The sequence below is a fragment of the Oxyura jamaicensis genome, chromosome 1 (genome assembly GCF_011077185.1).
Source record: "Oxyura jamaicensis isolate SHBP4307 breed ruddy duck chromosome 1, BPBGC_Ojam_1.0, whole genome shotgun sequence".
In the NCBI taxonomy this organism is placed as follows: Eukaryota; Metazoa; Chordata; class Aves; order Anseriformes; family Anatidae; genus Oxyura; species Oxyura jamaicensis.
Window position 1 is genome coordinate 76,963,905 of NC_048893.1, and position 14,825 is coordinate 76,978,729.

The following is a 14,825-nucleotide window of genomic DNA, read 5'->3' on the forward strand; positions in this document are numbered from 1 at the left end:
ATTATAGTTTATCTAGCTCTAGCAGAATCTTTCTTGAAATAATGAAAAGTTTATATAGAAGTCCTGAAGGGTAAGAGTGCTCCTGAGAAGTCTAGCAGAAAAGGTCAGGAAGTCAGGTTGTCCCTGTGCAGTATTTAGGTTTGCATCTATAGATATGGGAGGCATTTCAGAGAGCATTTCCACCATTGCCTCACTGATAACTGTGAAGAATGTTTTGAGGTGAAGAGCCATTTCTCTTCACATGAATGCCAATGTCATGTGATTAAATGGGTTAAAACACCTCCTTATCTGCACGAGTGTTTGCCATTGGAAGCATCAACTTGAAAGCATTCTCTTTTGAAAAAGTCCCTCTACACTTTCAACTGAATAGGCAAGTTATACTCCTTTTAGAGAGGAACCATATATATTCCTGTTTATCCTCTTTCACCATTCAGCTGTGGACTGAATACGTATAGCATGCAGGCCCTTTCTTTCCTTATTATTAATTCAAGATACCCTATATTGCTCTTGAATGTCTGTTTATTCTGCTGTAGGATCAAAAAGGGGATCAAACACATAAATCCACAATAACCCCAGGGAGGAAAAAAAAAAAAATAATAATTAGCATCATCCCCACTTACTGCAGTAGATCTGTGACCAGTTTTTATCCATCACTATAGCTGCCTCCAGATATTAAGCATCCTGACAGATGGATTTGGGTCCCCCAGGTAATCAGCTGCACGGAAATTCATCTGATGCTTCAAATAAGCAACTGCTGAAAGAGCAGCCTGTAACATCAGAGAGGACTAGAGAAAAGGAGTAGATAAAGGGTGAAAAGCAATGTTGTCCTCTTCTGCTTACCACCACTGGGCTGCCCCTTCATTTTCATTTAGTGCCTTGACCCAGACTGACATTTCTTAGCTTGCAAAAGCTGAAAGGATTGCAGCCTAAGGCTTCATGGCTTCAGACAGGCCTTCTAATTAGATAATTGTATGAGCCAAGCACCAGCTTATCCACATGGGAAGGACATACAAGAACATCCACAGGGCAGAGACGGGGCTACAGTTTTCTGTAACCATTGAAAAATCAGATGAACATAACTAGCATTTTCATCATCAGCAAAGTGGATGGACAGTGTTCAATTAAAAGTCTGTCCAACAAATAGGAAAACATTCTTGCTTCCATTACTTCTAGCTCTGTTGGGGTTTAACCCAGCAGGCAGCTAAGCACCTGTCCTGGTTTTGGCTAGGAGACAGTTATATTTCCTCCTTGTAGCTGGTATGGTGCTGTGTTTTGGATTTAGGATGTCAACATGCTGATGTTTAGTACTTGCTCTCAATTAAGGACTTCTCAGCTTTTTATACAGCCCTGTGACTGAGGAGACTGGGGGTGCACAAGAAGCTGGGAGGGGACAGAACCAGGACAGTTGACCCAAACTGGCCAAAGGGATATTCCATGCCATATGACATCGTACTGAACAGTAAATATGGAGTGGGTGGCTGAGGGGCAGACGGAACTGTTGCTTTTGGACAGACTGGGCATTGGTTGCTAGGTGATGAGCAGTTGCCTTGTACATCAATTCCTTTATACATTCTATCATTATTAACAGAATCATCATTGTTATTTCTCTTCCTTTTCTGTCCTATTTAACTGTCTTTATCTCAACCCATGAACTTTCACTTTTTTCCTCCTGATTCTCTCCCCCATACCACTTGCAGGGGAGGGGAGGGTGGGCAAACAGCTATGTGGTCCTTAGCCACCTGCCGGGTTAAGCCACAACGGCACTGCACAGCCGTTTGCTCACTCGACCCCCAGCCCTATTGGGATCGGGGAGAGAATAAAAAAAAAGTTAATAATTAATGGGCTAAGTACAGTTTAATAAGACAGAAAAAAAAAGGAGAAATTATAATACTAATAACAGTAATAATAATAAAAATCTATAAAGTGAATTATGCACAATGCAATTGCTCATCACCTGCTGACCAATAGCCAAGCAGTGGCCACCTCCCCTCCTCCCACACCCCAGCCAACTATCCCCAGTTTTATTATTCAGCATAACATCATATGGTTCTGATATCTCTTTGGACCATTTGGGTCAACTGCACCTTCAGCAGCCTCACAACAGAAGGGTCCTCTGAACAGATTCAAAAGGGTCCTCTGAAGGGACCATCAGCAACCCCACAACTCTGGGCAAGGTAGACAGCTGTTTAATTTCTTCCATCTCCAAGGCAGCTATTCCAAAAACCCACCTTTTAGATCTTTGAAGTACCATCTCCTGAGGTAGTCTGTGCCAAGGATGCGTGGAGCATTCAGGCCAGTCACAACAGACTGCTTTTGCCACTCATTCCCAGTGAGGCTCACTTTGGCCTCCAATACAGTTAGCTATTGAGATCCCCCTGTCACTCCAGAAATACAGATGGATTCTACCCCTTTCTAGCTTGATAGCATTGTGCACTGGTGTCCTCTACAGCCTCATACTCCTGTGGGTCTGATGTGCCAGACCATCAAATCCACACAGACCCACAAACTGAGTTGTCCTTTTCCTCCCCCTGGCTGGAGACAGGGCCCCTCTAGTCCTAGTCATAGTGTTACTCATTTCTGGTAAGTACAAATCATAGGTACTTTTGATAAGACCAGAAGTAAGATCAGCCCTTCCACTCTGTCTGGGGAACTGCCCATATCCTCCCACACTCTTTGCCACTCACAACTATCCTGCTTCAGGGCAGATCTCTGGGTGGTATTCTTAAATATTTATTTAACCTTAAACAAAATCTGAAACATATTCAGGAGACATAGCAATAGGAACATGCTGGTTTGAACATTCCAAGGATATTTAAAATTCTCAAGATCTATTGTAACTAGCCTGGAGGAGAAGAGGGGGATGAAGGAGAAAGGGAAAATGAAGAAATGGGGTAAAGTGTCCACCCTTGTCTGCCCCATAGATTGGTTTCCCAAGGAGAAAAAGTAAAGTGTGTAATTATTAATAGTTTTGAAGAGAGGGTTCCTAAAGTACAGAGATAATGGCAATGCTGAACAGAAATACTGGATTAGTCTCATGACTAGTAATTTCATCATATCATAAGCCAGTATAACACAGTACAGCAAAATGGTAGCATTAAACCAGCCCCCAAGAGATGATCAACAGCACAAGAGGGAACACATGCATCAAGTAAAGTATTACAAAACACAATCTGAAAACAAGAAAAAAAATCAACATTGTAACCAGTGACTATTACACTGACATAATTCTTATAACAATTTTGTATTAACGTACTCTGATCAGATCTGTCATTAACTTGACTTGACATTAACTTCATGCCCCACATTGGGTATGTCCCAAGGACAGTTGTAGGTTAACCCATCAGGCAGCTAAGCACCGCACAGCCATTCACTTGTGGGTTGAGATAAAGACAGTTTAATAGGACAGAAAAGGAAGGGAAAATAACATTATTAGTAATAATATATAAAGTGATTGATGCACAATGCAACTGCTCACCACCTCCTCACCTGTGCCTAGCCCATCCCCAAGCAATGGCTACCCCAACCAACTTGCCCAGCTGTGTTGTTCAGCATGATGTCATATGACATGGAATATCCCTTTAGCCAGTTTGGGTCAGCTGTCCCAGTTCTATCCCCTTCCAGCTCCTTGTGCTACCCCAGCCTCCTTGCTGGCTGGCAGTATGAGAAGCTGAAAAGTCCTTGGCTTGGTCTAAGAACTGTTCATCAACAACTAAAACATCAGTGTGTTATCAGTATTATTCTCATCCTAAATCCAAAACACAGCACCATATCAGCTACTAGGAATAAAATGAACTCTATCCCAGCTGAAAAAAAAAAAAAAAAAAAAAAAAGGACAAACTCATTTAATAAGAAAAGTCTAAGTGTTTCATGGGAGAAACAAACTGAAATAAAGATATTTGCTTTCAGACAAAAACAATTAACATTTTTCCTGAGGAGAGCCAAGTAATTTATTGGAAAAATGCTGGGTTATAGGATCAATCTCATAGCATTTGTAGTTCAATATAACTGGACAAACAGACCTGTATTAAAACATTAGACAAATTCAAGAATATGTCCCATGCTACATGGCTTTTTGTCACCTTGCTTGGCTGCAGTTTTGCTTTCAAACGTCTATGCCAGTACGTGGACTAAAGTGGTCACACAATATATCTCATGAGAACTTAGTGTTTTTTCCTTACAGAATAGATTACTGTGGACTTTTGTATTGTCAAGACTGTTATTAATCAGGTCTGGCTAGCACCTATATATGACAAGCAAAGCCAAGGTCCTGTAGTGCTTGATGCATAAGGCCAAAGTAGTGTTTTCCTTGAAAATTTTGTCATAGGAACAGAAAAGTGGGAAAGAGAAAAAGGAAGGGAATACTATAGCATCTCCCTTAACAGGCTGAGAAGATACATAGATTTTTGGCCATCACCTGCTAGTGTGGCAAGCAAAGCTTTTTTCAGGCAGCCTACCCCAATAGAGCTGTCTTTCTGGTGATGTCAGTAAAGAAATGGGCTCGGAGTTCCTCCCTGGAGGTTTCAATTGCCTTCTGCACAGTCCAGTTTTATTTTAGTGCAGCTCTGCTGTTTTCAGCAGTATTTTTTCCTGGAAGAAGTGAAGAATAAACCCAGGCCTGTAATCAAGTGCCTGCTTAGTAGACAGCTGTGCACACAATGAGTAGTAGCATGCCAAAACAGCAGAACCATGCTGTACATCAGAAAGTACAATTAACACTTACCAGCAGAATTCAGGCTTTGAAAGACATTGTTTTTAACTTGCACATACTGCTTGCGAGTCTTGTTTTGAGCTATCTTTGTTTTTGCCTTTTCACCAATGATTCAGAATGCATCTAATCACTTTAGAAGACCTGTCGGATTGGTTAACATTATACAAGATAGATTTACATGAACATTAAATGGATTTGGGAAGGAGTCCTATAAAACTTGTTAATTATTAATGGCATGTAATCTCTCTGCTAATTTTTACAGACTGCCAAGTGCCTCTATGGCAGGTGAAACACAATCTGCTATATTGGCATTATTTGCTCTGGCTTTACATTATCAGCTAACACCATATCCAGATACCCTAGGAAACACAAAGATGATATGATTGTCTCTATTAGAAAATGTCCTAACACAAACAGGCAAAAAAAATCTCCCAAACAAACCCAGTTCATTTTTGACTAGCTGGATATTGCTTCTTATTGCCTCCTCTGTATATTATTTATTACCTGTACTAACTGTATGACCTGTAATGGACCCATCGTCATGGCTTATAGGAGCTAGTAATTTGAAACCATGGAGGCAGAGCTTTGTTTCCATAGGGATCCTGGCAGAACCTGGCCCTACATTCCTATGCTCCCTCAAAATTAGTGGGTGTGCCTTTTTGTTTTATCATTTAGTTCATGCAGCATAAAACACCAATATAAAATTGCATAATTTTCAGCAACTTTTCATTCCCCTCTCCCAGAGATAAGTGTATACAAAGCAGTAGGTTTAATATCTATCCATGGAGTAGACTAATTGCTTATAAAACATCAGCACAAAAAAGCAGTTCAACAGATGCTTCCCATGGAGTATTCTATAGTTCTACATTGTTACCCCTTGCCCCATAACAAGTAAGTCTGAAAGGTAGCTGGAGAACAGTTGTGGACATTTGATTAAAGTGGGATTCATATATTCAAATGGATGGGGTGTTCATGCAATTAAAAAAAATAAAATCAGGCATACCATCTCAAAACTAGTATGCATAGACTAGTGTGCAAACTGTTTGAAGTAACATCTTCCCTACTAGAAAGCTTACACAGCACCTGAGAGTACTTTCTAAATTTTTATTTTTTAATTTCTGTAATTTAATAGTTTTTAGACCAGTCAGTCCAGAAGCTGTGGAAGACAGGATGTTTCTTGTTTTGTAACTGAAGGCAGTTTCTAAATGAAGTTCTGAGATTAACATAGAATGCTAGCACGTCTCTCTGTGATATAGACATCTGCTACTCTTGCAAACCCAGTACGCAACCCTAATTCACATGCTACCAGAAACACTATACTTAATTATCATTGAACAAATCCATTCCCACCTCTTGCATTAGAGAGACTGTCGTAGTGTCACAGATAAGCTTGAAAGAAGAAAAAGACTTGAACTTCAAATAATTTCACCTGTCTCCAATTAGCATTAGCAAATATAAGTCCTTTCTCAGAAGGTCAGGAATAAACTTTTCTTCCAGTATATGAGGTTGTAGGCTAAGCAGGATCTATTGCTTGGTCTAGACTATGCAGTTGATTACAAGATAATCTCCTGAATATTTCATACAAGAATGACAGTGCAGCATCCAGGCAGTAAGGTAACTTGACTACCTGAGATACAGCCTTACAAAAAGGTTACCACGCTTATGTTCTACCTTGAAGCACTGTAAAACTTTGCAGATATACAGACCCTCTTCCTCACTGAAACCACCTCCAGGATTTAAGTGTAATCCTTGAAAGAACAGCTTTTCAAACAGCTGGCTGCTACAGAGCCTTTTTTTTTTTTTTCTCTCTCCTTCCCCTCTCCTCTTCTGATTTCTGCGGAGTTAGGACAAAATATGTTGTTACATTGCTTGCTGAGGTATTATGGAACATGAAGACAAGATGCTGAACTTCCAGTAGAGAATTGCCATGGCCTCTCATGTCACAAGAGTTTTGCTATTTTCCTGTCTCTTTCTTCCACAAGGGTAATAACCAAAGCAAAAGGTCTGGCTAATTAGCTTCAGCCTGTGGCTTGCTTAAAGAAGGATCAAGCCAGGATGGAAATAGCTGCTAATGCTTTCAACTCCTAAGTCAGTGCAGAAGCAGATTGTGCATGTGATTGGCATAGCTGCATCCTATTAGCTCTGTCGCAACTTCCAGCCAAACCTCCAGGCAACACGGAAACTCATGCACCTGGTAAGTTTATTCTCTGCTTCATTGTTAATTGCTGCCTATGAAGCTGAATAGATGGAAAGGGGGTGGGGAACAGGAAAAAGAATACTTTGAAAGGACTTGTGTCTTCTTTCAGGGGATTTTTTTTTTTTTTTAAAAAAAAAGGGAAAAAAAAGTTTGTGGCCTACGTTACATACAAACAGCTCAGAGATAAAACACTGAATTTGTTTCTTCAGGAGTCTTGGGAGTGCAGCTGTGGGGCAGCATCATGATCCATGTAGAAAAGACAATCAGTAGGATTTTTTTTTATTATTATTATTTTTTTTTTCCTGGAGCTCAACTGCTTTCCTCTGTGTTATCCTTATTGCGGTGCAACTGGGGAAGAGAACAATATCCTTTTTCAAAGACGACTGAAAGCAGTGAGCTTTCAGTTCCCATATGCAAGGAATAAGTCTGCTCTGTGTGTAAAGTCTTTTTTTGTTTGAGTTCCCAGTGTAGGAGTTTAGAATAATGCTCAGTGATAATATTGTAGCGCTATTTGTTTACTGTTAGAGATGAGAGCTCTGTGTTTTTTTCCAGACATTGTGTCTTAGAGCTTCTGTGTCTTGTAGAACACCAAACTATCCTGAAGTTCATGGAGTCCTGCTATTTTTGTGTTCTCCCATCCAGTTGCCTTCATAAAATTATTTGAATATAGTGAATTGCAGTGTGCAGACAGCCATTAAATTTAAGGCCTAATACTAGTCTTTGTAGCATTACTCTGATGTCCTTTTTTTCTATTCCTGATCCTTCACTGTTCGAGTTTGTTCTGTTACACATGTAATGTGGGAAAAATCAGGTACTTTCTGTAATATCTGTGTTTAGAGACAGCTTTGGAAAAGAAAAAAGAAGAAAAATGAAAAAAAAAAAGTGAGCATATATGCACAGGTGTATTATATAGATACAGCTCCATTAAGTCTTCAGTTAATTCAACAGCACACAAAGCAGTTCCAGTTTTGGTTTTATACTGTTTGGTTCCCACATCTTTATCCACAGCTCTGCTCTGCTTCCTTCATTCTTGATTCATAGTCTTCCATCCCTTAAAAGACTCTCAGGCTCATGGTGTGTGTTAGAGGTAAGTGAGCAATTCTTTTAACTCAGGTGTATTCTTCCTGCTCCTAATGTCAGAGGTGAAGGTCCATGAGCATCTACCAAAGGAGTGCAATCATAGGCTTTTACATTTGTGTCTGTGACCAGAGTTATTAGGGCAGGTCCATGCCAGCAAGGAGCTCCCACTTTACTGCCTCTGTCTGTTTGAGGTGCTGCAATGTTTCTGACAACAGTTCAGGACTGGCTGTCAGGGTCCACAGTGCATTCTCTCTCTAAATACTCAGCTTGCTACATCAAAGAGTATATCTGGCTGAGTCAACAGCCAGCTCCCTCACTAACCAGAGCTGTTGTGAAGGAAGCTGGAAGAGAGGACCTACCCCTCCGTTCCCTCGGGTACAGGTGTTTTTTTTTTTTTTTTTTCCTGCAAGCTGTGGCTTTACTGCTGGCCTCCACTTATGCTAAGTCTCAGCTGAGCATCAGCTATATCTGTGCTCCATCTTGGACCTTTGTTAATCTGGCCCTGACCTGTTGCTGAGGGCTCAGCTTCCTGGCTTTGCCTTGGACCTGCTGTGTCACTGATGCCTTGCTGGGGGATTGCTGAGCTGTGACTGACCCAGATCACTCTGTTCCTGATCCTGACCCAGACTTGCTGCTCTTGCACCTGGACTCCCTGTTGGTGGGGTCACTCACTGTTCCGTTCTATCATACTCTGCTCCTGTCTCACCTTACCCTGTGAAGCAGGTGACTCTTGCTGCTCCCTGCCATTCTTTTCCCTAGGATGTTTTTATGAGTATTGTTGTTATCCTTTGAGCGAGTACTTCTTTAAAGAATCTGTGAATATACATTCACACTAAGGGCCAGAGGATTATGTACACAATATTCCGTCTTACTGCCTATTAACAGCTTCCTGAAACATTACAGTCTCAAAGCGCATGGTGATATGGGAATATGCTCATTTTGTGCCAGAATTACTCCTTGCACACAACTCCACCAAACTCAACATAGCTACAGAAGAGAGCAGTTCCCTTTATTATGTTTTCCAAACTACCATTAGTGCCTTTTAAGAATTGTTGGAATTAAAATCAGGCAAAGCTTTTTGGATTGTCTAATGCTCTCACCAGTAGCTAATAGGAAAACTGTGCATCGTGAAGCAAATTAAAGCAAATTTCAGATTAGAATGTATGCAGACTACCCTGGAGAGGAAGAACTCAGTGGAAGCTTCTGGGAAGTGGGAGTCTAAATGTAGCTTGGAAGAAGTAAAAATGGCTAAGACAAGATCAGAGAAAGAACAGTTCTGCTAAAGCTTATGGTAGGAAGCACAACTCCATACAATCCATTGTCTGGTTTCCACCTTTATCACGATCTCCCAGCCATATCCTCCAGGCATTATTCCTACTGGGGAATAATTCTGGGGATGCAACCAAAGGGAGGAAGAAGTGGAGCTAGAAACAGAAAACTTTCTATTATTATTATTATTAATTATTATTATTTTTTTTTTTATTTCCTTCAGGTTTGCATTTCCTATTTTCTTCCCCATAGCTGAGTTTTCACCAAGAGATGAGAGATCTAAATTTGCAGCCTGCAGTTTGAGCACTTAAACCGTACCTCTCAAACTGAAGATGTTAAGGGCAAAAATGCCTTTCAAAAATCCTGGCTTAGTGCCTTGGGCAGCCTGGGTACATCTGCCTGTCTGGACCTTGTTCTAACATTGTTTGAAATGTCACACCCTGACCCTCCAGGACAGTCAGAAATGAGAATCTCTTGGGTAGGAATCAGTATCTCAGTTGTATCCCTTTACATTCAGCCTTACACTCAGACCTTTCCTTCCCAGCCTCCAGAACAATAAATATTCTTTATAGATAAAACTGCCTAATGGTGTTGTGGGGTTAATTTTAGTACATGTAGTTAAGCACAAGAAGGCTAAGCATCTAAATAGATCTTAAACTAACCTGACGGAAGAAATACCAAATATTTGAAATTTAATGGTCAAACTTTATCCTTCTTTTATTCAGATAAGAAGCTTGAGAACACTATGCTAATCTAGATTGCCTGTAATGAAACCTTTCCTTCAAGTGATATTGAATAAAGAATGTATTTCTTACATAAAGATTTTTTTCCTAGGAACTTCCTTAGGTATTCTGATTCCTTTAAGGTTGATCAAGGCTCATTTAATTAGCATGCATTCCCTTGTGTCTGAGGCTCTTGAATTGAGAAATTATACAATTAGGAGTATTTGAAGAGACAAGGAGTGTCAGCTTTAAAAAAAAAAAAAAAAAAAAAAGAAAAGAAAATCATTGTGTAATGAAAATACTTACATACTTTTACAGGTGTAATTAGCTGAATTGAAATCAGTCTCTTTTGATGTTCATGTTCAGAACTGGGAAGCCATTACTTCAGTGGGGATCTAAAGAACACGTGTATAACCATGTTATATCTTCTTATTTATACATACTTTCTTTAAAGTCACATTCAAGTCAAGCTATCTACAAACAGTAAATAAAATCAATTCATTTTCATGTTTCACTGGAGGGTGGAAAGAATAACAAGCTCACCAAAAAATGCTGCTAATTTGCAGATATTTTGAACAACCTTGCACAGGATTTGATGTGAATTACAAGTACACTTCTCATTGTGGTGTCCCAGAAATGTAGCCATTTCTGATACTTTACTGGAAATAGAAGAAGATAAAAGCAGACCAGTGTCTCTGCCCTGAGTGGCCAAACTTTTTACAGTGTATTCTGCAGAGGTTGTGCCTATGATAATGTGACCATCTGGACCACTCAGATTGGATAATTGGCTGTTACTCAAGATTAATACAGATCTGTTAATTAGGTTGGCTCCTTATTGCATATTTCACAAGCAGCGTGGTCCTTTAAGATATCCTCCTTAGTTGTTCTTCCACTTTTGGTGGTGTGTGTGTCTTCTTAAACTCTGTTGAGAAGGTACTGTGCAACAGAGTTGCAACTTGAAGAAGCTTGACTAAGGGGAAGGTTCCCATGCCATTTTTCTAAAATAAGTGTAGTTCTTGAACACTTCTTTTCCACGTGGAATTCACTCCACCACTGTTCTATGGGGTGTAGCTTTGGTGTGTGTTTGTCTGTACATTTTGGTGTGTGTTTGTGTGTACACCTCAAAGATATGCATCTGTTTATGTACAAATATATATATGAATATATACAGACATGCTTCTATCAATACTAATTCCCCTAGAATATTTACAGAATATTTACAGAATGAGAACACGTAAGGCCAGATGTCGTAAAGGCTTGCAGGGTAGAAGGTCAGGAAGCATCTGAAGCGCAAGGCCCCGAGGAGCTGTGGCACTATCGGCAAGTACTGTCAAATGTGGAATTTGTTCAGAGAAAAATATTTTGGTTCAGTCAGTTTGATTTGGGAAGATGAAAAACTTCTGGGTGAATAGGAGTCTTCCAGATTCTGACACAGAAACTGCATTTCCATCAAAAAGCATATTCTGACTGGACATCACTGATGGCTTCACCTGCTTACCAATGTTAACCTCAGGTTTGTGACACAGTTTGTGAAGGCTGGGAAGCATAATGGAAATGAAATCATTTTATTATAAATGGACTGCACTTTTTTTTTTTTTTTTTTTTTTCCCCAGGCTCAACTAAAAGGACTAGGAAGAAAAAAAAAAAAAAAAGTATTTAATTGACTGTATAAAGGTCTTGTGAGATATCCCAGGCTTAGACTGAAAATACTGGACAAATACCATGTTTACCCTCTGGGAATGAAAACTTCATTTATTAATTATTTGCCTTGGCATTTCCCTTGTGGCATCATTATGTGCTTCATTAAAGTAAAACAAGTGTGAGTCTCCTTGAGAGATCAGAAAATGAAAACTGGTGAGTCAACCATTGCATGGTTCAAGTGCTGCAGGACCCTAATTTGTTATTGATAGGAATCATAAGAATAATCATAATTTTAGGGGCCACCCGCTCTCTCCTTAAGCATTTCCTTTCGAAAAATATTTGACTCCTCTTTTTGCACATAATTGCAGGTAAGTAGATTCAGACTGTGTAGAGGGCATAGAAGATTAGCAATAAAAAATAATGTTTGCCTTTGACTCTTAAAAAATGGAAGGGATTCAATAATTAAGAGGAAAATATAACTTCCAGACATCTTAGCAGTTTTTCTCTCTCTCCACCCCAAATGAGAGACATAAAGTTCTGTTTTCGCCATCAATAAGAATGAATCCTTTTAGATTTTCCTTGAATTATTTGAAGAAGACGATCACTGCACAACTCTGTAGGTTTCCTGCATATTCATCTCTTCAATTCTTTCTTTTCTGAGATGCAATTCAAGATACTTCTGCCACCAGTTAGATGGCTCAGCACTGTGTAAGACTCAGTAATACTCTTCAGCCACATGAAGGTTGAGTGAAAGAGTTATTCCTGCCTTCCTCTTGCCCTATCTCCATCACCATGAGGGAAATCATATTGTCTTAACACAGTGCAGCAGATCTCATAGGGCAGTTCCTCCCATAGTAGCATTGCTAGGATTGCCTAGTAAGAAGGCAAGAAGAGATATCATGGAAGCAGTGTCTCCCCAGATATGTGGGAGCCAATGAATATTCCAATTATTTCTTCTTTCTGGGGAAGACAGAAGTACTTACTGGTGGAGCACGGTGTTTTATTTTTTAGGGATAGTGGGGCTAGTTCTGTGGGCAGATGAGTCTGCTCCACCTGGATCTTCTCTCTGGTAGAAAACACTAATGCTTGAAAGACCAAGCCAGTTTCTGAACCAAATAAGCGTCTCAAAGAAACTGGGTAAAAATCAATCAATTCAATTTACAGTTATGGCACCACTAGAGGGAGAAAGTATGAAACATCTGTACGTTACACAAGTTTTTGTAATCATTACTTTCATCATTCTTTCCCCGTGTCACTGCTTCTATTGACCTTTTCCTACCCATGACCAAAACTTCCTCTTTTACTCTATTGTTGTAGTACACTGCTGTACAACAGATATAGCTTGTTGATGGCAGCGGTAGTGAATAGGACATAGCATGTAAAAACCTGTCCCAGTTATGCTGTCTTGTGCCCATGAAATTTGCCCATAAAAGAGATGGGGAACACATCTAAAATTAGATGTCTTAAGTCTCAGGACATTAGTCCCTCAAAATAAAACATTTAGGAATAAACTTCAATGTACTTCATGACAATTTCACACCATTGTTTGTCCAAAATTTAAGACTTCTTAATAGAGAATGGCTGCTAGCCAGAAGTTTCTATCTATACCTGATTGCACTTAATTTTGCTCACATTACACCAGAACTGAAATACTCCACTTCAGGCCTAGTTGTAAATTGTAAGCAAACTTGACTCACTTCAGTTGCAGTGATTCGGCTCCCATCTGGGATGAATACATCAGCCATAAAATCCCATTACAGTTACGTGAAACACACAGCTTGCTCATGTTCAGGTGGGAGGTCCTTGGCTAGTTGCAAAGCACAGATTTTCCAGCTTCTTATCTTGTGGCTAAAGTGCAGGAGTACAAATCCTGTTGAACTACCAAGATAGTGCTGAGCTAAGTGCATTACTGTATGTGAAGTTCCTACTTCTCCAGCAGTTCACATAAGTACCTGCTATTCCTCTGCAGTTGTGTGTACCTCTCTCTATTTACTTAAGTTCAGCACCTGAGGTCAAATGGTGTCCATTAATTCTTTTTCCTTATTCCCTTAGGAAACTACCTGCCCAAAAGCATTCTTAATGTAACAATATTTATCTCTTATTCTCAGACTTCCTCTAGCTTCCTCACACCCAAGTCTGAGCAGAGAGAAGGCAGAAAATCATCAAGATACTCCTTTTCAGCGTGCAACAGCAAATACCTCATTGTTCCTCAAAACCATCTTTCCTTGCACAGCTGCAGTATCAATGGATCTTTTGAAGCACCTAACCATATGGAGTCCTACAGCAGTTCTGTAAGTAGGATTTTATGTTCATTGACATACCTCTAATACCTCTGAGATGAGGAAGAGGCTTGGAGCAGGATGAGCAGAATATGATGCATTCCTCCTCTGTGTTAGGCAAATCCAAACTGTACTGAGAAAAATGACTGCAAGTAAAGAGATACTACAGCCTTAGATAGTTCAGTAGGTTCTCCTAGTGTACAACAAGCAGTAATTGTTCTAGAGGTATCACCAAGCTATACTTAATAATTTACTTGAGTCAAAAATCTTCTGGAGCAGTAAAAAATATTACCTTGGTGCAAGAAAAGATCTGCAGGTTGATGACTAAACTGTCTATCCTTTTTCAAACCATAGGTCAACACATACCTAGGAGTTAATTTGAGTTGGACTGGAAGATGGAAGCGTAGGGAGGCTGCAGTCTTCAGAGCACGGCTGTTAGGGGAGAGACCTCTTGGGATATGTTTGTAGTGATATATTTGCTATTAGAGGAATAGAATAAAACTGTCATGAAATGCCAATCCTACCTTCAGATATTCTCATTGCTTGATGTACTGGCTGCTTGTCTTGGAAACATCAAGAAGCAATGAGTCTGGGATTAAAAATGCTAATTTAGATCACTGATTCTGACTTATACAAGGGCTGTGAGAGAGACAGAGAGAAAGATCTTGATAAGTCTTTCAGTGATGTTTTGCAAATTGCAATTTACTTATTTTGTGTTTCTCTCTGATAAAGACTTCATGTGCCAGAAGGTGACATGGTGAATAAAGTATTGCAAATTTAGGGTCAGAAAATGCTCTCACAAAATTTTGTGGGAATTTTGACATTCTCTGTTCAATAGAAACCCATAATAATGGGGATGTGTTGTGGTTTAACCCGGCTGGTAGCTAAACACCACACAGCTGTTCGCTCACCCTCCCCCCTCCCTCTCT

The 14,825-nt window shown here is 39.8% G+C and overlaps 1 protein-coding gene across 3 annotated transcripts in view; it reads left to right on the forward strand.

Moving 5' to 3' along the window:
- Positions 1-6,204: 6,204 nt before the first annotated feature.
- Positions 6,205-14,825, forward strand: part of LOC118157675 (anoctamin-2-like) — a 17,647-nt gene continuing 9,026 nt past the window's right edge. The window contains exons 1-3 of one of the 3 annotated variants that reach the window (XM_035312110.1): positions 6,205-6,322; positions 6,691-6,902; positions 13,726-13,908. In XM_035312110.1, the coding sequence (XP_035168001.1) occupies positions 6,894-6,902; positions 13,726-13,908 (192 nt within the window). In that variant the 5' untranslated portion in view covers positions 6,205-6,322; positions 6,691-6,893. Of the gene's footprint in view, positions 6,586-6,690; positions 6,903-12,477; positions 12,603-13,725; positions 13,909-14,825 lie in introns of those variants that run through there. The other 2 variants (XM_035312118.1, XM_035312101.1) reach the window with 2 other exon arrangements.